General features: G+C 45.6%; 2 protein-coding genes across 4 annotated transcripts in view; one reads left to right on the forward strand and one right to left on the reverse strand.

Annotated features, from left to right (window-relative positions):
• LOC112245756 (zinc finger protein Aiolos-like) overlaps positions 1–16,098 on the reverse strand; it is a 32,771-nt gene extending 16,673 nt beyond the window's left edge. Inside the window, exon 1 of one of the 3 annotated variants that reach the window (XM_024413917.2) lies at positions 15,887–16,098. The gene's annotated coding sequence lies outside the window, so the exon portion shown is untranslated. The remainder of the gene's footprint in view (positions 1–15,886) is intronic. The other 2 variants (XM_024413916.2, XM_024413915.2) reach the window with 2 other exon arrangements.
• Positions 751–20,745, forward strand: LOC112245686 (insulin-like growth factor-binding protein 4). The gene is made up of 4 exons (XM_024413830.2): positions 751–1,794; positions 13,953–14,116; positions 14,674–14,799; positions 16,605–20,745. Exons 1-4 carry the CDS (start codon positions 1,434–1,436, stop codon positions 16,740–16,742), a joined length of 789 nt encoding a protein of 262 aa, XP_024269598.2. The 5' UTR covers positions 751–1,433; the 3' UTR covers positions 16,743–20,745.
• The last annotated feature ends 3,229 nt before the right edge of the window (positions 20,746–23,974 follow it).

The raw sequence follows: 23,974 nt of genomic DNA on the forward strand, positions 1-23,974 counted from the left end.
GTGTGTGTGTTTTTGAAAGAGAGTTTAAGATGGCATGGAAGTGGTTTTCTTTATCCCCTTTGTGTGTGTATGAAATGCCTTTTACTGCGAGTGAGAATAATAGCTTTCCAGATACGTTTTTCTCTCTGTGTGTGTCAGAGTGCATGTTCATGTTCAGGCTAGTGTGTATTTAGAGAGAGAATGAGAGAGGGGGGATGAGAAAGAGAGAGAGGGGAGAGTAGGGGTTAGTGGTTCACGGCAAGCTATTGTAATGATGCGAGTTAGCAATTTTTTGTGTTCACAGTCATTGTGTTAGGGTGAAGGTGCTGCCAGCTCTTGAGTCTGAAATGTGAGAGAGTGGAAGGCTTTAGTTACATATTTTGTCGGTGTGATTCTGTGTTATAGGGGGACAAAAAGTGAGATACTCGTTCTGTGAATATTCAACACAGGAAAAGAGAGAGTGAGAGTGGGTACAGAGAGAGTGAATGTGTGTGTGTGTGTGTGTGTGTGTGTGTGTGTGTGTGTGTGGGGTGTGTGGGGGGTGTGGGGGGTGGAGAGTGGTTCAGCTCAGTCTTTCTTCCCTGCAATTCTGTGCGAGCATTCAAGATTGAGGGAGAAAACGTGAGGGAGAGAGCATGTGTGTGTGTGTGTCTGTGTGAGAGCATGAGTGAGCGACAGCAAGAGGAAAAGAGAGAGTGAGGGAGAGAGAGCGCGAGCGCTTGAGCCTGGCATTTCTTCCCTGTGCCTTTCAGCTCCTCTCCCCCTGAAGAAGGAGGCGTGTCCATTGGCCAGCAGTATAAATTCCAAGAAGAGCCACTCGTGTAGAGCCATTCTCAGGAGCAACCCATTGCACTGCACCCCATATGGAAGAGGAAATTGCTACTCAACTTGAAAAACTTGACGCCCCTTCCCTACACCTGGACATTGGCAAACCACAGACTTTTCTCTTTGCACTATAAAAGGCTTCATGGGCTCTGTGTGAATTCTTCTTGAAGGGACAAAGACTCACCTAAATAGACCAGTGGACATTTGTTCTACTTCCCAACAAATAACCACTTTGTGCGACTCAAAGACTTAAAGACTTTCGTCGCAAGGGAGAGCAAGGACTAGATATTTAACATTCTTTGATCCACCTGCATTCTTTTTCCAACCTCCCAAACATCCTAGGGCTAGGAAATCAAGCCTAAAAAAAAAGGCGAGGTAAAACAGCGGGGACATTGTGTTCCAACTCCTGCCAAAACCCCTGCCACCCGAAACACCAAGCAGCGGGCAACATCAAAGATCAAACCCTCCAACCGCCTCCCTCCTCCCTCCTTTACCCTCCAAAACTAAAGCAGAGACCAAACAGTTGTGGGTGAGAGAGCAGAGAAACAGAAGGAATACTAACAAACAAACTGCGGGAAGTGCAAGAGAAATCGAGGGCAAAGATTTGAGATCACGCCTTCGGGACTGCCATGGTGCGAGGTGGCGGTGCGGCTATAGCGCCGCCCTGCTGGGGCCTGTGGGCGGTGGGCGCCCTTTCGCTGGCGACCCTGTGTCTGACGGAGGAGGCCATCCGCTGCCCTGTGTGCTCCGAGGAGCGGCTGGCCAGCTGCCAGCTGCCTGATGGCAGCTGCGAAGAGACGGTGAGGGAGGCGGGCTGCGGCTGCTGCCCCACCTGCGCCCTGGCCAAGGGGGTGCACTGCGGCGTCTACTCGCCCCGCTGCGGCACGGGGCTCCGCTGCTACCCTCCACGGAACGTGGAGAGGCCCCTCCACTCGCTCATGCATGGCCAGGGAGTGTGCACCGACGAGAGGGATGTGGAAGAGAACTCAGGTGAGACAATAGGGAAGGTGTGGGTTGCGGGATACCGGTATCTTTAACGATTGTCCACTGATGTGGCTGTATGTGCAGGTGGCATCACTTGTGGTCACCCTCTGTTAAAAATGGGTGATGCATTATGTTATCCCTCCTTCTTTTCTTCAGTTGTGGTCCGACTCTCCATATTGTATTTTCGGCTACTGTGCGCAACACTCTTAGTGAGGCACTGGCACGCCTACCCAGAACTAGGACATGTGTGCATGAGAACACCGCCACCTCAATAGCCTCAGTCGTTTTCCAGGTTAGTACTGTATACAACAAGATGTAGCTGTAAAATCAAGCCTGGCGGGCTGGTTGGTCTCTTCACACTCTCTCTTCCTCTCTCATGTTGGATCCTAGCCGGTCCAGTTGGACCATACGCAGTTAAGTGGGCCAGGGTACCGGGGCTGGGCCAGAGTGTTCTCTCCCTGCTCCCTGTTCTTACCTGAGCTGGGGAGGGTGTGGCAATGTGCTGCTTGTTTGCTCTAATCTCCGCTAAGCCTCGGCCCAGAGCACACACACCAGCTCTTCACGCATGGCCTGACCTGAGAGCACACAGTCCCCCTGCTGTTTTGCACCCGGCCGTACACAGCAAAAGGGCACCTTCTGCCTTAGACATAGCAGAAAAGGTATCGCTCAGAGAGAGAAGCACTGTGGGGATAGTATGGCTGAGCGTGTGTGTGTATGGATGTATCAAATCAAATCAAACGTTATTTGTCACATGCGCCGAATACAACAGACCTTACAGTGAAATGCCCACTTATAAGCCCTAACCAACAATGCAGTTTTAAAAAAATAAGAAGAAGAAGAATGAGAACAAATAATTAAAGAGCAGCAGTAAAATAATAATAGAGTTATTAAAGTGACTTATGCATGGATAATAACAGGGAGTAGCAGTAGTGTAAAAGAGGGGGGGGGGCAAAGCAAATAGTGTGGGTAGCCATTTGATTAGATGTTCAGGAGTCTTATGGCTTGGGGATAGAAGCTGTTTAGAAGCCTCTTGTACCTAGACTTGGCACTCTGGTACAGCTTGCCATGCGGTAGCAGAGAGTACAGTCTCTAACTATGGTGGCTGGAGTCTTTGACAATTTTTTAGGGCCTTCCTCTGACACCGGCTGGTATAGAGGTCCTGGATGGCAGGAAGCTTGGCCACAGTGATGTACTGGGCTGTACGCACGACCCTCTGTAGTGCCTTGCGGTCGGAGGCCGAGCAGTTGCCGTACCAGGCAGTGACGCAACCAGTCAGGATGCTCTCGATGGTGCAGCTGTGGAACCTTTTGAGGATCTGAGGACCCATGCCAAATATTTTCAGTCTCCTGAGGGGGAATAGGTTTAGTCGTGCCCTCTGCAAGACTGTCGTGGTGTGCTTGGACCATGTCGGGGCGGCAGCGTAGCCTAGTGGTTAGAGCGTTGGACTAGTAACCGGAGGGTTGTGAGTTCAAACCCCCGAGCTGACAAGGTACAAATCTGTCGTTCTGCCCCTGAACAGGCAGTTAACCCACTGTTCCCAGGCCGTCATTGAAAATAAGAATGTGTTCTGACCTCCTCCCTATAGGCTGTTTCATCGTTGTCGGTGAACAGGACTACCACTGTTGTGTCATCGGCAAACTTAATGATGGTGTTGGAGTCGTGCCTGGCCGTGCAGTCATGAGTGAACAGGGAGTACAGAAGGGGACTGAGCACGCACCCCTGAGGGGCCCCCGTGTTGAGGATCAGCATGGCGGATGTGTTGTTACCTACCCTTACCACCTGGGGGCGGCCCGTCAGGAAGTCCAGGATCCAGTTGCAGAGGGAGATGTTTAGTCCCAGGATCCTTAGCTTAGTGATGAGCTTTAAGGGCACTATGGTGTTGAACGCTGAGCTGTAGTCAATGAATAGCATTCTCACATAGGTGTTCCTTTTGTCCAGGTGAGAAAGGGCAGTGTGGAGTGCAATAGAGATTGCATAATCTTTGGATCTGTTAGGGCGGTATGCAAATTGGAGGGGGTCTATGGTTTCTGGGATGATGGTGTTGATGTGAGCCATGAAAGCCGTTCAAAGCACTTCATGGCTACAGACGTGAGTGCTACGGGTTTGTAGTCATTTAGGCAGGTTACCTTAGTGTTCTTGGTCTGCTTGAAACATGTTGGTATTACAGACTCATGCTCGGAGTACACATCCTGGTAATCCATCTGGCCCTGCGGCCTTGTTAATGTTGACCTGTTTAAAGGTCTTACTCACATCGGATGCGACAAGCGTGATCAAATTTCCGTGCTCTGTGTGTGGGTTTGTATATGCATGTGTTTTTGCGTGTGTGTTCAGTGTATATGTGTGCGTGTGTGCGTGTGTGTGTGTGTGCGTGTGTGTGTGTGTGTGTCTACGTACACTATATATACAAAGGTATGTCATCCATTCAGATGAGTGGATTTGGCTATTTCATTCACACCCGTTGCTGACGGGGGTATAAAATCGAGCACACAGCCATGCAATCTCCATAGATAAAACATTGGCAGTAGATGGCCTTACTGAAGAGCTCAGTGGCTTTCAGCAGGGCACGTCATGAGATGCCACCTACAAGTCAGTTCGTCACATTTCTGGCCTGCTAGAGCTGCCCATGTCAACTGTAAGTGCTGTTATTGGGAAGTAGAAATGTCTAGGAGCAACAACGGCTCAGCCTCGTTGTTGCACAAAGTGAGGTCCATAGAGAAATGTTTTGTCGAGATTGGTGTGGAAGAACTTGAATGACCTGCGCAGAGCCCTGACCTCAACCCCATCGAACACCTTTGGGATGAATTGGAATGCTGACTGCGAGCCAGACCTAATCGCCCAACATCGGTGCCCGACCTCACTAATGCTCTTGTGGCTGAATGGAAGCAAGTCCCTGCAGCAATGTTCCAACATCTATTGAAAAGCCTTTCCAGAAGAGTGGAGGCTGTTATAGCAGCAAAGGGGGGACCAACTCCATATTAATGCCCATGATTTTGGAATGAGATGTCCAATGAGCAGGTGTCCACATGCTCTTGGTCATGTAGTGTGAGCGTGAACTGAATGTAAATGTGTGAGAATACATTATAAGTGTATTTGTATATATTTGTGAGTGTATGCATGAGTGTACTGATGTAGCTGCAGTATATGTTGGCGTATGCACCATATGTGTGAATGTATGTCCATCTCTGTGTGTATCCTGTTATTGATTTCAGCATGTTAATACGTGGTCATGCGTGTGTGTGTGTTGTATTGCAGGGAACCGTGTGTGTGTGTATGTTTAACAAGAGGAGGTAATAAAAGCTGCCTGTCTGCCTGTATGAAATTACTCTGTAATGGAGTGCGGCCAGTCTCAGGCTATTAGAGCTCTCTGTAATCAGTCATTCATTCTCACTCTCTTCATGGCCCCCATTCCTCTTCCTCCTCCTCCTCCTCTTCGCTGGCACTGCAGATGTCTGACTGACTGACTCCTCTTTTACTGGAGATGTCTGACTGACTGACTCCTCTTTTACTGGAGATGTCTGACTGACTGACTCCTCTTTTACTGGAGATGTCTGACTGACTGACTCCTCTTTTACTGCAGATGTCTGACTGACTGACTCCTCTTTTACTGCAGATGTCTGACTGACTGACTCCTCTTTTACTGCAAGATGTCTGACTGACTGACTCCTCTTTTACTGGAGATATCTGACTGACTGACTCCTCTTTTACTGGAGATGTCTGACTGACTGACTCCTCTTTTACTGCAGATGTCTGACTGACTGACTCCTCTTTTACTGGAGATGTCTGACTGACTGACTCCTCTTTTACTGCAGATGTCTGACTGACTGACTCCTCTTTTACTGGAGATGTCTGACTGACTGACTCCTCTTTTACTGCAGATGTCTGACTGACTGACTCCTCTTTTACTGGAGATGTCTTGTTCATTTCCCTCTGCAGACATCTTGATACAACTCCTGTCTTTTCCCCTTTCTCACAGTAGTCACATTCTTCTTCCTACTGCAGCAGCAGAGGTCTGGTTCCACTTTAACATCTAATACTGTATGGCTTATCTGCTATTCCTGTTCCATCGTATTCTTCAGATGCTCAGCAGATGAAACTGTTCCTGCCTTTTTAAAATGTTTATTCTTCCTCTCTCCCCTCCCAAAGCAGGGGGAACTCGTAGGCAGTCTTTCACGGTGGCGATTTCTATTAGGCCAAAGAAGTTTGGTAGCGATCGTAAAAATTTTAAAAAACGCACCGCCTACGAAGCCATTCACTCATTTGTTCCAGATTTCATCCACACTGATGGTTCCAACATCGCTTCTTTCACCAGCAGCACTGCTGCCGGGACCTCCAACGGTTATCGGTAATGAAGGTGAACTATCTCCCAGTTCCAAGCAGCACAGCAAGGCGAGACTTAGGACAGACTTGAACAGCACTCAACTTCCAGGCTGCGTCTGACATGGCACACTCTTCTCAGGGCTCTCTGGTCAAAAGTAGTGCTCTGCTTTAGGGAGAATAGGGTGCCATTTTGGATGCACTTCCAGAGGCTCAAGTCTCCAGTCGTCTCCAGCACTACTGCATCAGTTTCCCCCTGGGCCTGGGTGGGTTGCTGCTCCCCCCCCGCCCCGGAGCGCATTGCCCACCGTCCAGCTCTGCTGCATGGGGCCTGGGTGCTGCTGCTCTCCCCCCTGCCCCGGAGCGCATCGCCCACCGTCCAGCTGCATCAGTTTCCCCCTGGGCCTGGGTGGGTTGCTGCTCCTCTCCCCTGCCCCGGAGCGCATCGCCCACCGTCCAGCTGCATCAGTTTCCCCCTGGGCCTGGGTGGGTTGCTGCTCCTCTCGCCCCCTGCCCCGGAGCGCATCGCCCACCATCCAGCTGCATCAGTTTCCCCCTGGGCCTGGGTGGGTTGCTGCTCCTCTCCCCCTGCCCCGGAGCGCATCGCCCACCGTCCAGCTGCATCAGTTTCCCCCTGGGCCTGGGTGGGTTGCTGCTCCTCTCCCCCCCTGCCCCGGAGCGCATCGCCCACCGTCCAGCTCTGCTAGGATGAGCTCATCGGCACGCTTGCTGCCAGAGCAGAAATGAGAGCCTTCTGCTCTGTGCGAGGCCAGCCTAGGTTAGGCCAGCACATAGCGTGACTAAACGGAATCAGAGAGAGGGGGAAAGCTGTTTAGTGCATGATAAAAAGGTGGACGGTCTTGGTTTTGGCTTCGTACCGTCCTCTGAATTGCTTCATCTGGCTGAATGTTTTTCCCTAAACATTGTTTACTGAATGACTTCGCCATCCACGCCATTGTGTTGTCCGTTGGAGACGAGCGGCGCTGAAGCTGAAGTGGGCTAAAGTGCGAAGGTTCAGCGGTTTGGGAGTTCTCGTAAACTCTCTCGGCAAGCTAGTGGGTGTCAGCGATTGATGAAATGCTAAACGGCGTCGAAATGTTTGGATGTTTTGTTTTGTTTTCAGTGTTCTGGAATCCCACTATCCCAGTGTTGAGCTTCGGTTGACCCCCCCCGAGTCCTGTCATGAAGCAAATTACCCCCCAACGTAGCCCTACTCAATAAGTCTTACATCAACACTTCAGTGCAGCGCCTCTGAAACCCCATGCGCCAGACGGACAGGAAGAAACGGGAGAGAGAGAGAGAACAGAGAGTGGAAGAGAGAGGAAGAGGGAGGAAGAGGGAGAGAACAGAGAGTGGAAGAGAGAGGAAGAGGGAGGAAGAGGGAGAGAGAGAGAACAGAGAGAGGAAGAGAGAGGAAGAGAGAGGAAGAGGGAGAGAGAGAGAACAGAGAGAGGAAAAGAGAGGGAGGAAGAGAAAAACCCAAGCCACAAGTGTACGAGTTCCTTTGTGGCACTTTTGCCGGTTTATCCATTATTAAACCGAGGGGTACATCTCCCTGAGACGCTTCCCGCACTGCCCCAGACCTAGCAACAGCGAGCATGTCAGATAAAAATAGATTTTTTTATTTTTTTATTTTTTTAATGGAACGGATTCCCAAAGACAAGGACACCGTAGGGGGAAGAGTATAACTGATCCTGAATTGACAGCACATGTACCAGAAAGCATCCCAATGAAACGGTCAATACTCGGAATATAACATTTTCACACGTTTTGTCAATAAACTTTTCTCAAAGCTAGCCTACCATTTCCATGGCCCGACGCACAGACCATTTAAATCTGAGGGATAGATGTCCAGATGCTATCTACTCTCTGCCTTCTGTTACATTCCTTCAAGTTCAAAGCTGCAGTATTCGTAAACTCAATTTCCATAGCAACTGTAAGTACTGGAGTACATTTTGCATCTTATCATGTCCTGCAAATCTCATGCAGTTCCCTAATAACCAATTCTTGGAAACTCTCGCAATCCTGATTCTTAGAAATCATTATGAGGGCTTGGAATCCATTCAAACATTCCAACGGGGTCTCTTTTGGTGTCATATTCAAATGCTCCGCAAACCTTTTAAACTCGGAAATGTGTAGTACTTACAAGCAGATACAGGTGTCAATGGGAATGTCATTACTGACATAAGGTGTTGCGAATGCCGTTCACGCGGGTGGTAAGCTTACAGGAGCCACATGTGTCTGATGTACAGTATGAATCTGCATTTAGGCAGGCCGATCAGTGGCACTAGTCTAGTCAGCCATCTGTTCTTGTCAACCATCCACAACTCCTGTTCTTCTTACGATGTGAGGAAAACACTTGTCTGTGTGCTCACTGGAATTATGGAACTGATACAATCATTTCTCTGTGGCCAATGAGGATATGTTGGGGAATAGGGCAAACCAATTGCAGATGTCCCCGAGGGCGTGTTTAGGTCCTTATTATTTGCTTACTTTGGGTATTTATCCCATTTGTACAGCTGGGCTTTCTGCAGCAGAACTCAGTAAATGTGATTAGCTAATTGATCCCTCCATTGGAGCCATGGATTTAAGACCCCCCCCCCTGGTGTCAGAGCTGTGGAGACACAGATGCACAAACAAACCAACGGACGCCGAGTAACGACACAGAGCGACGCTGAGCGCTCGCTAGCTGGTCGTCAAATTCAAATACGCCTAATCCTCGGAGCCCGGTGAGATCAAAGTCCCTCGTAAACTGTGTGAGTTCATGTGTGAACGTAATAAACAGCAACCGCTCCCATCACGCTTTGTTTGGAAACATCCCATGTAAACACGTATATCACAAACATCTGGCAGGGGAACATCTGGCAGGGGAACATCTGGCAGGGGACTCAGCCCACGGTGCATTGTTTGAACAGTCGTTCGTTCATTCTGAGTTAAGCCCGTTGTTATGTATCTACGCACAGTTTGCACACGAAACATTTCATGTATAAATTCAATGACTCACTTATCTATCTAATGATCCAGAGACTCAAATGTACTGCAATCAAAATGTGCTTAATCACTACGAACAGTGTTACTGTTGGCACGGGTGGTGTGTTACTGTTGGCACGGGTGGTGTGTTACTGTTGGCACGGGTGGTGTGTTACTGTTGGCACGGGTGGTGTGTTACTGTTGGCACGGGTGGTGTGTTACTGTTGGCACGGGTGGTGTGTTACTGTTGGCACGGATGGTGTGTTACTGTTGGCACGGGTGGTGTGTTGCTGTAATGTTTTATGTTCTTGTATTTTGGTGCGTGATCCTGTTCTGTGGGATATCCTTACTGTACATGAGCAAAAAACACCCAAACCAACCAGTAATCATGGTTCAGTTCTTATTTCATGGGTAAATCATTTTGGCCCACTTTTGTGGGGTACCTACCTCGATTCACGGCTGCTTCATGAAGCAGGGAAGTCAAATGAAAGTTGAAGGGGGGGAAAAAAGGGGAAGGGTAGTTTTGAGCACATCCCTTTTTATTGTAATAATGTCCACCTGTATTGTTTGACAGTACAGAAATATGCCACACAAAGCACTATGGACCAATAAGCTTAAATTACCCCCCAAAAAGGTGGAGGGTAACACTTTAGTTCAACACATTGTGCACATTCTTGCTATTGCCAGCTTACATAAAGAGCAATGACTTGACATCAGATATTCAGTGGGCGACAAACTGTGTCACACGTGCACTATTTACATTCAAGCGTGCCAAACGCCCACTGTCTCCTCACCCAGATTTCCACTGATGCAATGACGGCCGACGATAAGCGTCTCGCTAGCTGACGTGCTATAATGCTATGTAGCGTAACCAAGTCCAGCCTACGGAGCCAGACATGTCCCCCGGGACAGTGTTGAGACTAGTTCACATGCTCCGTCCAGACTCCCAGTGACAGCTGCAACTGGAACAGTGGAGTTTGATGCCACCCTCTGAACCTCTGGTGGGCTGGGAGTTGGGGGGAAACACACTGCCGACATTCCCTGGCAAACACCTCGCCGGAGGAAGGTCAAGTCAGAGCAAATGGCCGAAAAACGGTTTGCAACTGGGTCGGTGGCAGACAAGTCTGCATTAATTCAACGATACGACGGTAGATGCCGACGGTTCGAGGGATCCAGCAGCTCTTGAACCCCACATGAACTCTACACGAACCTCCCCGGGTTGACATGTTCACGGCCTTTGTTCTTTTAATTAAAAAAAAAAAAACGCTGTCAAAAACAGAGGGAAATGATAGAACCTTTATCAGAACAGTCGTAAAACCGAGTCTTTCTTTATATTGGCTATCCACCTGTGGCTGGGGTTGGATGCGAGTGAACACCGCACACTGTCCATGCTTGTGTTCTTCGCCTTCGCTCTTGACAAAGGAATCTAGCCGAAATGGTTCTGGCCCTGGCTTTTCTTCCTCCTGTTTGTTTAACATGATCCATTTGTATTAAAAGAAGATTATTACTTGGATTTTTTTCCCCCCTCGGAGTGCGCCCCCCCCGTCCTTTCTATTATTCATCACAGCAGTCTGCCTTGTGCCTCAGCCTGCCTGTGTTTGAAACGGAGATGTTGACACAATCCTCCCGAAGCAGCAGCTTCCTGCCCGGAGAACAGTGGTGGCAGCAAACAGGACATGGCACCCCCTGACCCACTTTTAAATAACGTTGGGCTTGTATGTAATGGCACGCCGAAGGAGCATGGATTCGGCAAACTGGCTAAATGGCAAAAGAGGGAAAGAACGATTTATAGGGAGACGGGAAAACAGCTGAAGTCGTGCTGGGTCTGGTGGAAAGTGCTGATGAGTAAAGGCCAACAGAAACATACAAACCCCCGGTCGGCAGAACACAGCCTGTCAATCAACTTTAGATCAACTCCCTCACCTCAACCTCATGTAGAGAGGTACGAAATGGTACGAGAGGTAAAGAAATGTAAACCTCTCGTGTCATTACTGAAATGTGACTAGAATAGCTAATGGCAAAACCCCTTACCCCGAGTCTGAAACAGCCAAAGGCCACCTTCCCTCATGAGTAGGCTAGTCTATCCATTGTTCAATAACAAAAATAACTTCACAACTAAACCTGTTGATAGCTAATGGCTATTTAATCCTAATTACAGAGTGAATTCCCTTGGTAAATGTGGAAAGGTCAGAGAGAGCAATGCAGAAGATCTGACCATGACAGAAAGTAGGTTCCCAGAAGCAACTGGCATTAATGCCACACTGATGTGAGACGCCATTCGTGCTTTGATCTTTCCAGTGATCTGACAGACAAAGCTCAAGGAAGCACAAAAGCCCAGGCTCTGGGTGCCATGGTTGCAGTGCCAACCCATGAAAGGTCACAAGCAGAACAGCAAAGAACAGTTGGTGGGGGGAAAAAATGTGTTTGAGTTACCAACCAACCCTGCAAAGGCCACAGGTGAACAGTCAAGCCAGAACAAAACAGCTGTAAAGCTCTCCACACTCCATTCGTTTGCCCACCGGCACCTTGTGACACTGCAAAATACCCTCTTCCAATCTCCATCTGGCACAGTGAGTTTTTTTTTGTTGCTGTAGGGGAGATGGAAGTGGGGTGGGGGCAGTTTCCTGAGGAAACAGCTGGCTGCCTGCAGGGCCATAGAACTGGAGAATTATTGCAAGGTAAATGTGGCACAGGCCACAATGGGTAGGCAGGCAGTGAGGAGAGAGGGGGGGTCATTTACTGTACTGTACCCCTCTGAGTGGGAACACCACTGTTTGTCCTTGATGCTAAGCCTGGTTCTTAGCCTACAATTCCCCATGGTGTTTTCATCAAATCAAATCAAATGTTACTGGTCACATACACATATTTATGGAAAGATATCTCTCTGTTGGTATGACAACATTTGCATTGGGTCAGATCAGTGATATACTGTAAAATTAGGTACATTAAATTATACATTTTCATACAATCAACAAATTGCGAAAAGCCTCTGAGAGAAGGTGTAATTGACAGAGAAACTCGTCAAAAATGGCATGGTCTATTGTTTCATCTCTTGTGGTGTGACACATACAGTGGGGAGAACAAGTATTTGATAACCTGCAAAATCGGCAGTGTTTCCTACTTACAAAGCATGTAGAGGTCTGTAATTTTTATCATAGGTACACTTCAACTGTGAGAGACGGAATCTAAAACAAAAATCCAGAAAATCACATTGTATGATTTTTAAGTAATTATGAATTTGCATTTTATTGCATGACATAAGTATTTGATACATCAGAAAAGCAGAACTTAATATTTGGTACAGAAACCTTTGTTTGCAATTACAGAGATCATACGTTTCCTGTAGTTCTTGACCAGGTTTGCACACACTGGAGCAGGGATTTTGGCCCACTCCTCCATACAGACCTTCTCCAGATCCTTCAGGTTTCGGGGCTGTCGCTGGGCAATACGGACTTTCAGCTCCCTTCAAAGATTTTCTATTGGGTTCAGGTCTGGAGACTCTGGCTAGGCCACTCCAGGACCTTGAGATGCTTCTTACGGAGCCACTACTTAGTTGCCCTGGCTGTGTGTTTTGGGTCGTTGTCATGCTGGAAGACCCAGCCACGACCCATCTTCAATGCTCTTACTGAGGGAAGGAGGTTGTTGGCCAAGATCTCGCGATACATGGACCCATCCATCCTCCCCTCAATACGGTGCAGTCATCCTGTCCCCTTTGCAGAAAAGCATCCCCAAAGAATGATGTTTCCACCTCCATGCTTCATGGTTGGGATGCTGTTCTTGGGGTTGTACTCATCCTTCTTCTTCCTCCAAACACGGCGAGTGGAGTTTAGACCAAAAATCCCAATTTATGTCTCATCAGACCACATGACCTTCTCCCATTTCTCCTCTGGATCATCCAGATGGTCATTGGCAAACTTCAGACGGGCCTGGACATGCGCTGGCTTGAGCAGGGGGACCTTGCGTGCGCTGCAGGATTTCAATCCATGACGGCGTAGTGTGTTACTAATGGTTTTCTTTGAGACTGTGGTCCCAGCTCTCTTCAGGTCATTGACCAGGTCCTGCCGTGTAGTTCTGGGCTGATCCCTCACCTTCCTCATGATCATTGATGCCCCACGAGGTGAGATCTTGCATGGAGCTCCAGACCGAGGGTGATTGACCGTCATCTTGAACTTCTTCCATTTTCTAATAATTGCGCCAACAGTTGTTGCCTTCTCACCAAGCTGCTTGCCTATTGTCCTGTAGCCCATCCTAGCCTTGTGCAGGTCTACAATTTTATCCCTGATGTCCTTAGACATCTCTCTGGTCTTGGCCATTGTGGAGAGGTTGGAGTCTGATTGATTGAGTGTGTGGACAGGTGTCTTTCATACAGGTAACGAGTTCAAACAGGTGCAGTTAATACAGGTAATGAGTGGAGAACAGGAGGGCTTCTTAAAGAAAAACAAACAGGTCTGTGAGAGCCGTAATTCTTACTGGTTGGTAGGTGATCAAATACTGATGTCATGCAATAAAATGCAAATGAATTACATAAAAATCATACAATGTGATTTTCTGGATTTTTGTTTTAGATTCCGTCTCTCACAGTTAAAGTGTACCTATGATTAAAAAAATTACAGACCTCTACATGCTTTGTAAGTAGGGAAACCTGCAAAATCGTCAGTGTATCAAATACTTGTTCTCTCCACTGTATGAGTTGCGACCTTGTACGGGTTGGGATTGCGAGTCTTTCATGTGTTGTGTAGGTTGTAGCTCTAGAGGTTTCCATGGTAAAAAAAAAAGAAGGTCTATTGACATTGATGGGACTTACGGGATAAATAAAGGCTTCAATAAAATCTTGGTGACTTGTAGTGTTGCGACTCATTGTTAACTGTTGTGTCCCACAGCGATGGACAGGAACGATGAGACCATCCCTGAGCACCCCAACAACAGCAACATCCGCTGCAGTCCCCAGGACAAGCGCTGCATCCAGAAGACCCTGGCCCGCCACCCCGCCAAATCCACCAATCAGAGAAGCAACAACGCCAGGGAGGACCCAAAGGCTGCCCTGGTGAGCGCACCAACCACCGTTCACCTCCGTATAGGAAAAGACTACAGCTAAAGGTTACGTGTAGGAAAACATTACATATGCACATTTAAAGTATTTGAGCAGGTGCTGGATATAAAAAAAAGAATGTCACCCCATAGCTTTCAACTAGAGTCCAGTTGAGTATTGTTACTAGACCGACACAGGTCTAACATGTGTTTTCAAGGACTATTTTACAGATCCAAATCCATGAGTTTAGCAGTTGGGTTACAAACGGCATGTAACCTATTTGCTATTTTCAGCCCTCATCATTTAATGGTCATCTCATGAAACGTAAACCGAGGTGTTCACTGAAATCAACAACAAAGGGTCGTAGGTATTTCCAGATACCTACATGGACGTCTATAAGCATACATAGGGGTACATGCCCAAACATCTACATGGGCCGCACTAGCCTGGGTACCAGTCTGTTTAGCTAACATTCCACTCCTTATTCTCTGTGTCATATGCCAAAGATTAACATAACAGGAGTGGAATGATCGCTGAACAGATTTCCGACTAATTCCACCTGTCGTCCTCAGGCATCATGTCGTGCTGAGCTGCAGAGAGCGCTGGACCGACTGGTGTCCAACACTCGCACCCATGAGGATCTCTACAGTATCCCCATACCCAACTGTGACAAGAACGGAGACTTCCATGCCAAGCAGGTTTGTCCACTGACAAGGAGTCCTTATCCCAATGGCATCTATATTATGCACTATTCAGGAAGTACTCCGAAAATACTCTGAAATGGCACCTTATTTATGCCCTATGTAGTGCACTATTTTTAACCAGAGCCCTATTGGCCACTGCCAAAAAAGTGGACCACTACAAGGAATATCGTGCCATTTTGGATGCAGACATTTATCCAGGTAGTCTGTGTAGAAGGTCTTTATCATTCACTCGGTCTGGTATCAGACAGGCGCATAAGAACACACCACGCAAACAAACCCCTCTAACATTGTCACGGCTCTATTAGCCAAAACACACAATGGCCCTGTAACAGCATTGTTTTATGTAGGCATTTCTCCTGCCAAGACTCCACATCTACAGACAAGCAAAGTGATTTACCAAAGAAAAACCGCGCTGAACCGTGCACGTACAACACGACACAGTGGTTAACCTAAAAGGGTTGACAGTAATCGCTTCACTGCAGTGATAGATGTCATTAGCTTTTCGAAAAGCAATTATTTCTCCGCTATGTCTGAAATGGGCGACTTTGTAGATAAGACGGGGAAGAATCTGAGAACATGGAGCTCGATAAGGCTCGTTGCTCTGTGGAGCTGAATACGCTACGACGCAACAGGCGTAGCAGAGTGAGTCAGTGGTAAAAGTCTTACCCTGCCAAGGGCATCAGAGTCTGGGCTCAGGCTTGATTGTGCAACACAGTTAATGTACCCTTGTCTGCTCTTTATAGTGTGTAAAAGGCATCTGTTCACTGTTGAACTATAAGTGCATTGTGGTAGAACTTCACGGCACCCTCTGTGAGCATAACTAAGGTTATGAGAGGTCATCTGGCATCTTTTCATTGCACAGGAGGAATCTCAATAGGAAAGTTGAGCCAGGCTGATGGGGTGTTTCAAAACCACCCCAGGCTACGTGCAGATATTTATCACTCAGTGGTTGTGATTCATACAACTTTGAGATTCTATTCAATTGATCCACATTCACACTGGTGAGATTGAGGGGTTTGAGAGAAAGTGATTAACAAAGGGAACAATGTCAAATATAACAGTGGTTTGAATTTGAAGGTACCTTAAAGATGGAATCCGCAGTAGGGTGGAAACATCGCCACTGACCGCCCTACCACTGTTGTTATTGTTATTGTTTTTGTTTCCGGAGCTGAAGAGAGTCGTCCGGCATGGTTAAAAAAAATATTGCAGTACATATTGCGCTCTTCTATCGTTGCTTGCAATGATGTCCGAGGATGACAAAAAGTGTTTGCTGCTTGCAGTAACTTCTTTGTTGTTGTTATATCACAAACGGACATGACGTTTCACCGTTAAGTAATCCAGTTTTTAAGGGAATTTAAGTGCGATTAAGAAACTGCAACAGTTTATGCCAGAGTACCTGCGGTTTTCTGAGACAAGTTTTCTGAACCAAAAATATATATTTCGTTGTTGGACATAAAATACTATAGAATCACCAGGAAATCAGCTCAAAGTGATTTTAATTTAGGAAATCTGTTCCCAAGTATTCCCATGCATAAATAGAGAGACATATATGATCGTATCACAATGTAATCAAGGTTTGAAATGAAATATATCTGTTTGAGATTCTTGCGGCCAATTTGCAGTGTACAAATTTATAACTATGTTCTAGCCCCCGACCATCCACTCAAGGAAAAATCGGTCCATTGCTGAATGTATTTAGAGGCCCCTACCTTATGCCATTGATCTGTATCATATACCTATCGTGCAACAAATGCCATTTGGCTTGTGACTGACACCTGTCTTGTTTCTTGTGTCTACAGTGCCAGCCAGCACGTGACGGGCAGCGAGGAAAGTGCTGGTGTGTAGACCAGAAGACGGGCATGAGGCTGCCAGGGCCCCTGGAGCTGCGGGGGGAACTGGACTGCCACCAGCTAATGACTGCAACCATGAGAGAGTGAGGAGGGGACCGGCGGGGCCCCTGGGGGGCCAGGGCTAGGGCTTAGGGCCAGCCAAATTCTACTGGTGCTGTTTAGTTACAACTGTGGAAGGAAAGGACTTAACCCTAAAGCCTCACTTCACGTGAGGCTAACGGTACTTGCTTGATATGAAAAAGATAAAAGGAAACCATAGAATTTTGCTATTTTACTATTGTTTGTTTTCGTGTGTGAGCGTATGTCTGTATGTATCTTTTTGAGCACATGTGTGTATTTTACGTTTCTGTGAAGTCAGGCAGATGCTCTTGCTTTAAATAACAGGTGGCAAACAACAGACCCCCGAATAAAAGTGTTGTAAACATTCTTCTCAAAACAGGACAATATTGGTTTAGTGTAGTCTAGTTGAACTCTGATTTCCATCTCTTAGCCTCTTTGAAACAAAAAACAGAAAATCTTTACGCATGAGTTAAGTGTCCTAACATAACTCACCCTCGACCATTCAGCAGCAGCTGTGGAAAATAATGACTATTGGGAGTGTGTATGAGAGAGAGAGAGAATTACCAATTGAAGATAAGCCGCAGCTTTTCACAACACTTGGAGACATGAAGTGAAAAGAGAGATTACTTTTGAAAGAATAAACTGTACCTCTGAGAGGAGCCCAGAATAGATGTGCTTTACCGCTACCCCCCCCTTTGTTCCCTCCTCTCTGTTTCCCCCTTCTCTTTGACTGGGAGCTCTCTCTCTCTCTGGCTTATTTGTCCAGGGGGACTGGCATCATAGCTGGGCTCGGGACTCTGTACACCGCTGATAGGATAATCTTGTTTCTCCAGCTGGGGCTGAAGTACTAAGACGCCAGTGCTGCTGCTCTCATGTTTGTATGAATATGCTTCTATATACAGGATTTCTTTCTAACCAAGAGACTGCTTGTTGGCAGTATTGTGTCGTTTATAGTGGTGCTACACTCAATGTGCCAAAAAAAAAAAAAAAAAATGTTTTTCTTCTCCTGTGCTTTTTGGGGGATTGTTTTTAGAAGGAGACAGAGATACAAACTCCCAGATGAGGGGGGCGATCTTAGAATAGCCTAGATGTGTGACTGACCACAAATACTGTCTAGTTGTCACACAAATATCTCCAAGTTTTTATACTGCATTGATGAAATAAAACATACAAGTAAATACACGGATATCAGTGGGAGCATTACTGTAGTTAACCCGCCTGACTGTTTCATGGACTAATGTAGTGTGACTTTGCATGATTGTAGCACGTGTGGCTCGTGACAACTTCTCGCGGCTAGAAGGGAAGAGGACTTTATGACTGCAATGATGAAAAAAAAAAAACGCTCTAGACAGCCTCTGTAATGGCTAGCTGGCTGAAACGTTCGGAGAAACGCCAGACGTCTATATAATAGCATTGGAATCCTCACAGAGAGATTGCATCCTGCTCATACATGGACTCCCTCCAGTATAAGGGAACACCCTTGACTTGTACTCTGGCAGAGCCAGTTATCAGGTTCGACGTCATCGATGAAGCAGTATACGAGCCAAGGAATCATTGATTTGTATTATTATGTGGACAAACTCCCTAGTGCGTCATACTCCTACATACCTTCCACATACACTACATGGACAAGACTGTTAACATCCCTACAGCAATTTGATTGTACTGTATTCAAACGGGTGGAAAAGATCGGTGATGGGTTCCCTCGGGCTATGATCTATGATGTGATTGGTTGATTGACCGACTCAGGCTTGACCTGTGGACCACAGGGAGTGTAGGAGAGAAGACGACCCTTGAACACAGGACAGTCTGACCAGTGAGTTCAGTGAGGTCGGTCGTTTGTCATTTCTAGAAATGGATAGTGCACTTAATCCCCCTGAGAGAGTTGGGTTACTAATTGACTCCAGGGAGGATTCATCTCGCCGGGACACTCATTATTGGTGTTAACAGTACACTGGCACAGTTAGCTTCCTGTAGAGCGAGGCGAGGAGACAGGGCCGAGAGGGTAAACCAGATGGACGTGGGCAGCAGTTGTCCTGCTTCCTCTTTCAAGAACTGAAAGAAGAGTGCAGGACAGGTTGTCCAAAAACGGACTCCTACAAATGATAGGCAGCTCTTTTTGTCAGCAGAGATGTGAGTAGATGGACTAGAGGGAGAGGGAGCAGAGACGGTGTGAGTGACAGCGAGCCGGGGAGTTCCAGCTACATTTGTGTCGCAACTGATTTGCTCTCACAAAGCCACATTGTGTCCGTAAGGCACACAGCTTTTACCATTCACTCTCTCTCTCACATACCCCTCTGGTTTGACAGAGGAGCCTAGAAGTCATTCAAGGGCTTTCCTCTGGCTGTTATCCAGAGCAGCAGAGCACATACTGTAGCAAGTCCAACTAAGCCCAACATAGCAATGCCCTTCAACACGGTTGTGCTGGCTGTGATTGCTGCCATGGGGTAGTACATCCTGGGACAGAAACATCTCATTTCATTAGGCAACATTGAACATTCACACCTCCCTGCCTGGGGACAAAGTAGATAGAAAACCCGCTGTGCTACATTACCATTCAGAATCACAATATCAAAGACATTTGGGTCGATGTGTAACATGACCTGACATGAGCCGGGCCAAAGATAATTATTGCGGACTTAGCAAAATGTACTGTATCTGTAACTTGCTTCCTTGTAAAAAAATAAAAATAATTTTAAAAAACTGCCAAAGTTATCCAAAGGGTCTATGGGGATATTGCATGGTAATAGTGTTGTAGTTTACTTAGCAGTCCCTCAGTGAATGACTTATCTTCTGAACTAATTACTAACCTGTAGACATTTACTTAGCCTACATTTGACCAAAACTTTGACCGACAAACAAACATCCCCAGTGGGCTGGTTGAACCGACGTCTAGTTTTGCCTGCTTTCTGGGTCATTAACCTTGAAACTGAGCCTCTTGATGATCACCAATAGTTCATATTAGCTTTTTCTCAATTGACAAGTCCCTAAAACATATTTTTGGCCCTCTGAGGCTATTCAGTGAAACAGGATGCTCTTACTTTCTGCCACATTCCACCATGGCATCCACTATTCCCCTAGAATACCTAAGAGCAGAGTTCCACCTCAGCAGCCCCCAAATGAAAAGCCCATATTCCAAAATTTTCCAAAATTTTCATTGTAAAAAAAATCCTTGTTCTAAACCATAAATCACACATAACTTCAACAAAGTGACGGATGTCATTCCCAACTAGAAAGACATAGGAAATGGTATTAAGGAAGGAGGATATACTGTAGCTGATAAGTTGATTGTATTTCAAAACACAATGAAGTAACATGAACAATGAAAGGCTTCTCCAAAGAAGTTTACAAGGAAGAGTAATTTGAGGCGTGAAACCCCAAAAACTATAGGAGTGCTCTGTGTACATTAAATGTTGATATTCCCTTGTCATGTACTGAATGAAAAAACACCATACATAAGTCTAAGGCCTTATCTTTACAAGTAGGCTGTCATTGTAAATACAAATTTGTTCTTTACTGACTTGCCTGGTTATATAAAAAGTAAAACAAAGTAATATCCGAGAACATTCCATTTCTGTGCTACTGTAGATATTATCTCTAGGTAAAGTAGTGCTATGTTACAAGTCAATGGTCCTGGTTTCCCTTTTGGATCCAAGACCTTCAGTGTTTAATTTACATTCAACTGTGTATACCTACACGATATTACTTGATCTCTAACTTTTGCTCTACTGTATTTTGTATTTCTGAGGGATATTCCTGTTTGCCTTGGACTTTACCTGTTAATTCTACTGTAAAAAGATTCAAGGTAACTTTAGCATGTGTAGCCTAACTATATATTGGGTTTAAACATGGCGAGATCTTGTATGTGTGGTCCAGAACAGGGCCATGCTTTAGCAATATTGAAGAAAACGCAGCAAGAATGTGTGCTTGTTACAGAATAATGATTTGGTTACCTTAGAAATGTTTACTCTATGAGAGAATTGTATACATTGTATTAGATCGAATGCAATCATAAACGTGTAGCATCTGATCTCTCGCCTGATTCTTTCCCCCTCTAAACGTCTGCATGGCATGTAGTTAAACGGTTCATGTATGTTAGATCATGTACCAAATATATTCCACCACACGGTAGATACTGAGTTCAAGGGAAAGTGTATACTGTGCTAAGTGTAGGCCATACTGATTACACAAGAACCGAGGGTGCACTTCTAAACGGGTTGTTTCAATCAATATGTCTGGATCATCAAAGGCTAAGAAAAACATAATCTCAGTACGGTTTTCCAGGTCCACCACACAACCATAGCTACAGGTCAACCGACCGAGTCAGAAACTGCGGAAGTTTCTGTCAACTGAACACCGGGGGAAAAAATCTCATGAATGTCTTTTGCCGGGTGTAACTTTTGAAGGCTCCGCTTATATATACACGTCGTTAACAGTATTACTCGAGGCATGTCCAACGAATACCTCAGGAATGATACATCGTAATAGTGTGACTGCCACCCCTTCTAGAAATACCTGCACGGTCCACCACCAGAGTAAACGTTCAAGGCTGCTTAGTTCCACTGAGTCTATTGGCGAGCCCAACAGGCTAAAGACGAACTGTGCCTGAATCAGAATGGGAAATACTCCGGACCTTTCAGAAGAAAATCCTATGCCTAATCCAAAATGGGAAATCAGTGGGGATTTAAGTGGAATCCTCTGCTTGATTTAAAAATGTGATTGGCCTTTTCCAGTCTGCAGGCATCCAGAATCCCAGGACTGTACCAAGAAGGCCTGGGGGTGTGTCAGTCGGTCTCTGCACACCTCTGTCCAGTACATGAACAATAGGCTATATGAAATATTTACGGAATACAATGTAGTAGTGCATGGCAGGTGTCACACATCAAGTAAGTGATGCAGTGATGGAGGTCAATGTACGCAAGCTGACCTATCCATAGATATCAAACAGTGCTAACTCAGTGGGCCTATCTAAATAACTGTCGCAGAGAAAATAGTAAAGTGTTTTTCTGTATTCAACATATTTGAACTGTATTCAAGGTTGTGTTGGAAGACAATACAAATAGAGGGTCACACCATGATCAATAGCCTGCCAAATCAAACAACAAGTGGATTAGGGCAGAGCCATAAAAAAAAAAATCTAAAATGTCAATCCAGGTCAAAAGAGGCTTACTGTGTTATTATAAAGATGGCAACAAGCAAATAAATCATTACTGTTGACATTGTACCGATTGCAAAGAATGTGAGCAGGAATGCAAAGTATTTGAGTTATAACAATCAGCGGCAATTTCAGCATGTAAATCTGGGTGGGGCAAAAAAACAGTGGAATGCATGCCATCAAAGCCACGACACAACACAACACTAAACAATACATTAATTGCATGATAACAGTGACAAAGGATGCCCACAAACTGTTAAGGCCTACATACAGCTGTCCCAACATTTTACCACTGCTACACCTGGCTATCAGCGGAGCCTTTTCTGGCAGCGAAACAGTTCATTCAGCCTCATTTACTGCCTTTAAAATAACATAGCTGATATGGCTGACTTGCTTAAACAAATGTGGTTTCTAATGACAATTGAGATGTACAAACTATGGCATAAGGGGACAACAAGCGGATAAGAGGCAATCCCTAATTTCAATGAAGACATTAATGAGCGAGCTAGGATGGGCGTAGTCAATATAACTATTTGTTTAGCACTTTTGAAATGTACAGCTACAGAATTCAGAAAATGGGCTGTTCTTAGTGTTCTCCCTGTACACCAAGTCAGAACTGTAGGATAAATAAATGGGTCATGAAAGCAGACAATGAAAACTCTTACAAGATTAAATGATTATATTTCTCTAAAACAGGTTATAGGCTACATGTGCACTACCAAGTTAGAACAGTAGGCACAATTAAGAGGGGTAAATAGACCAAATTATTAGGGTGAGGCACATGGGCTACTAACAGCTTACTACACAACATACACTTAGTATTTCTTTCTTAGCTACAGTATACATATCTCCCTGGCATATTACATAATTTATGCAGCGGCATACAATACATTTTTGGACTCACCTTGTTGTGCTGTGCTCACTTGAACAGGAAGGTGGCACGGCGGACCTTCGTGGGCAAATTTTGTCATCAAAGTCTGGCATTCTCTGAATTTATGGTGTTTTTAAGACAACTGGGAACTCAGAAAAAAAAGAAAAAAAAAGTTGAATCATGACGACGTCATTGATCTTCGGGCCAGACTTACAATTCCGAGTTGGACGACCATTCAAAACATATTTCCCAGTCATTATTTCTGGAATTCCCAGTTGTCTTGAACTCCCTGAAGTCAAGATATCACAGTTCTGAGTTAACAGTTGTTTTGAGCGTGACACAAATCACACTTCATTGACATCATGGCCAATGTTGAATGTTTATCATTTTAAACTTGGAAAAGAGACCCTTAATCCCAGATTTGGGACCACACAGCCACTCCACTGAATTACAAGCTAGTGATTGCTTTGCAATGCTTGCAGTTAGCCACCGTTACTGATTCCTTCCAAACCACTCATCGTTGAATTTCCGATTTCCAACTTGTTGTGTAATGTTTATGTCCAATGGCCGATGAGCACCGATACGTTTTATCTACAGTACTGTTCAAAAGTTTGAGGTCACTTAGAAATGTCCTTGTTTTTGAAAGAAAAACACATTTTTGTCCATTTAAAATAAAATAAAATTGATGAGAAATACAGTGTAGACATTGTTAATGTTGTAAATGACTATTGTAGCTGGAAACTGCTTATATTTAACGAAATCTCTACATAGGCGTACAGAAGCCCATTATCAGCAACCATCACTCTTGTGTTCCAATGGCATGTTGTGTTAGCTAATCCAAGCTTATAATTTTAAAAGGCTAATTGATCATTAGAAAACCCTTTTGCAATTATGTTAGCACAGCTGAAAACTGCTGTGCTGATTAAAGATGCAATACAACTTTCTTTAGACTAGTTGAGTATCTGTAGCATCAGCATTTGTGGGTTCGATTACAGGCTCAAAATGGCCAGAAACAAAGAACTTTCTTCTGAAACTCATCAGTCTATTTTTGTTCTGAGAAATGAAGGCTATTCCATGAGATAAATTATCTAGAAACTGAAGATCTCGTATAGCGCTGTGTACTACTCCCTTCACAGAACAGCGCAAACTGGCTCTAACCAGAATAGAAAGAGGAGTGGGAGGCCAGTCTGAGATATGGCTTTTTTTTTTTGCAACATCAGCCCTGAATGACAG

Source organism: Oncorhynchus tshawytscha, linkage group LG32 (genome assembly GCF_018296145.1).
Source record: "Oncorhynchus tshawytscha isolate Ot180627B linkage group LG32, Otsh_v2.0, whole genome shotgun sequence".
Taxonomy (NCBI): Eukaryota; Metazoa; Chordata; class Actinopteri; order Salmoniformes; family Salmonidae; genus Oncorhynchus; species Oncorhynchus tshawytscha.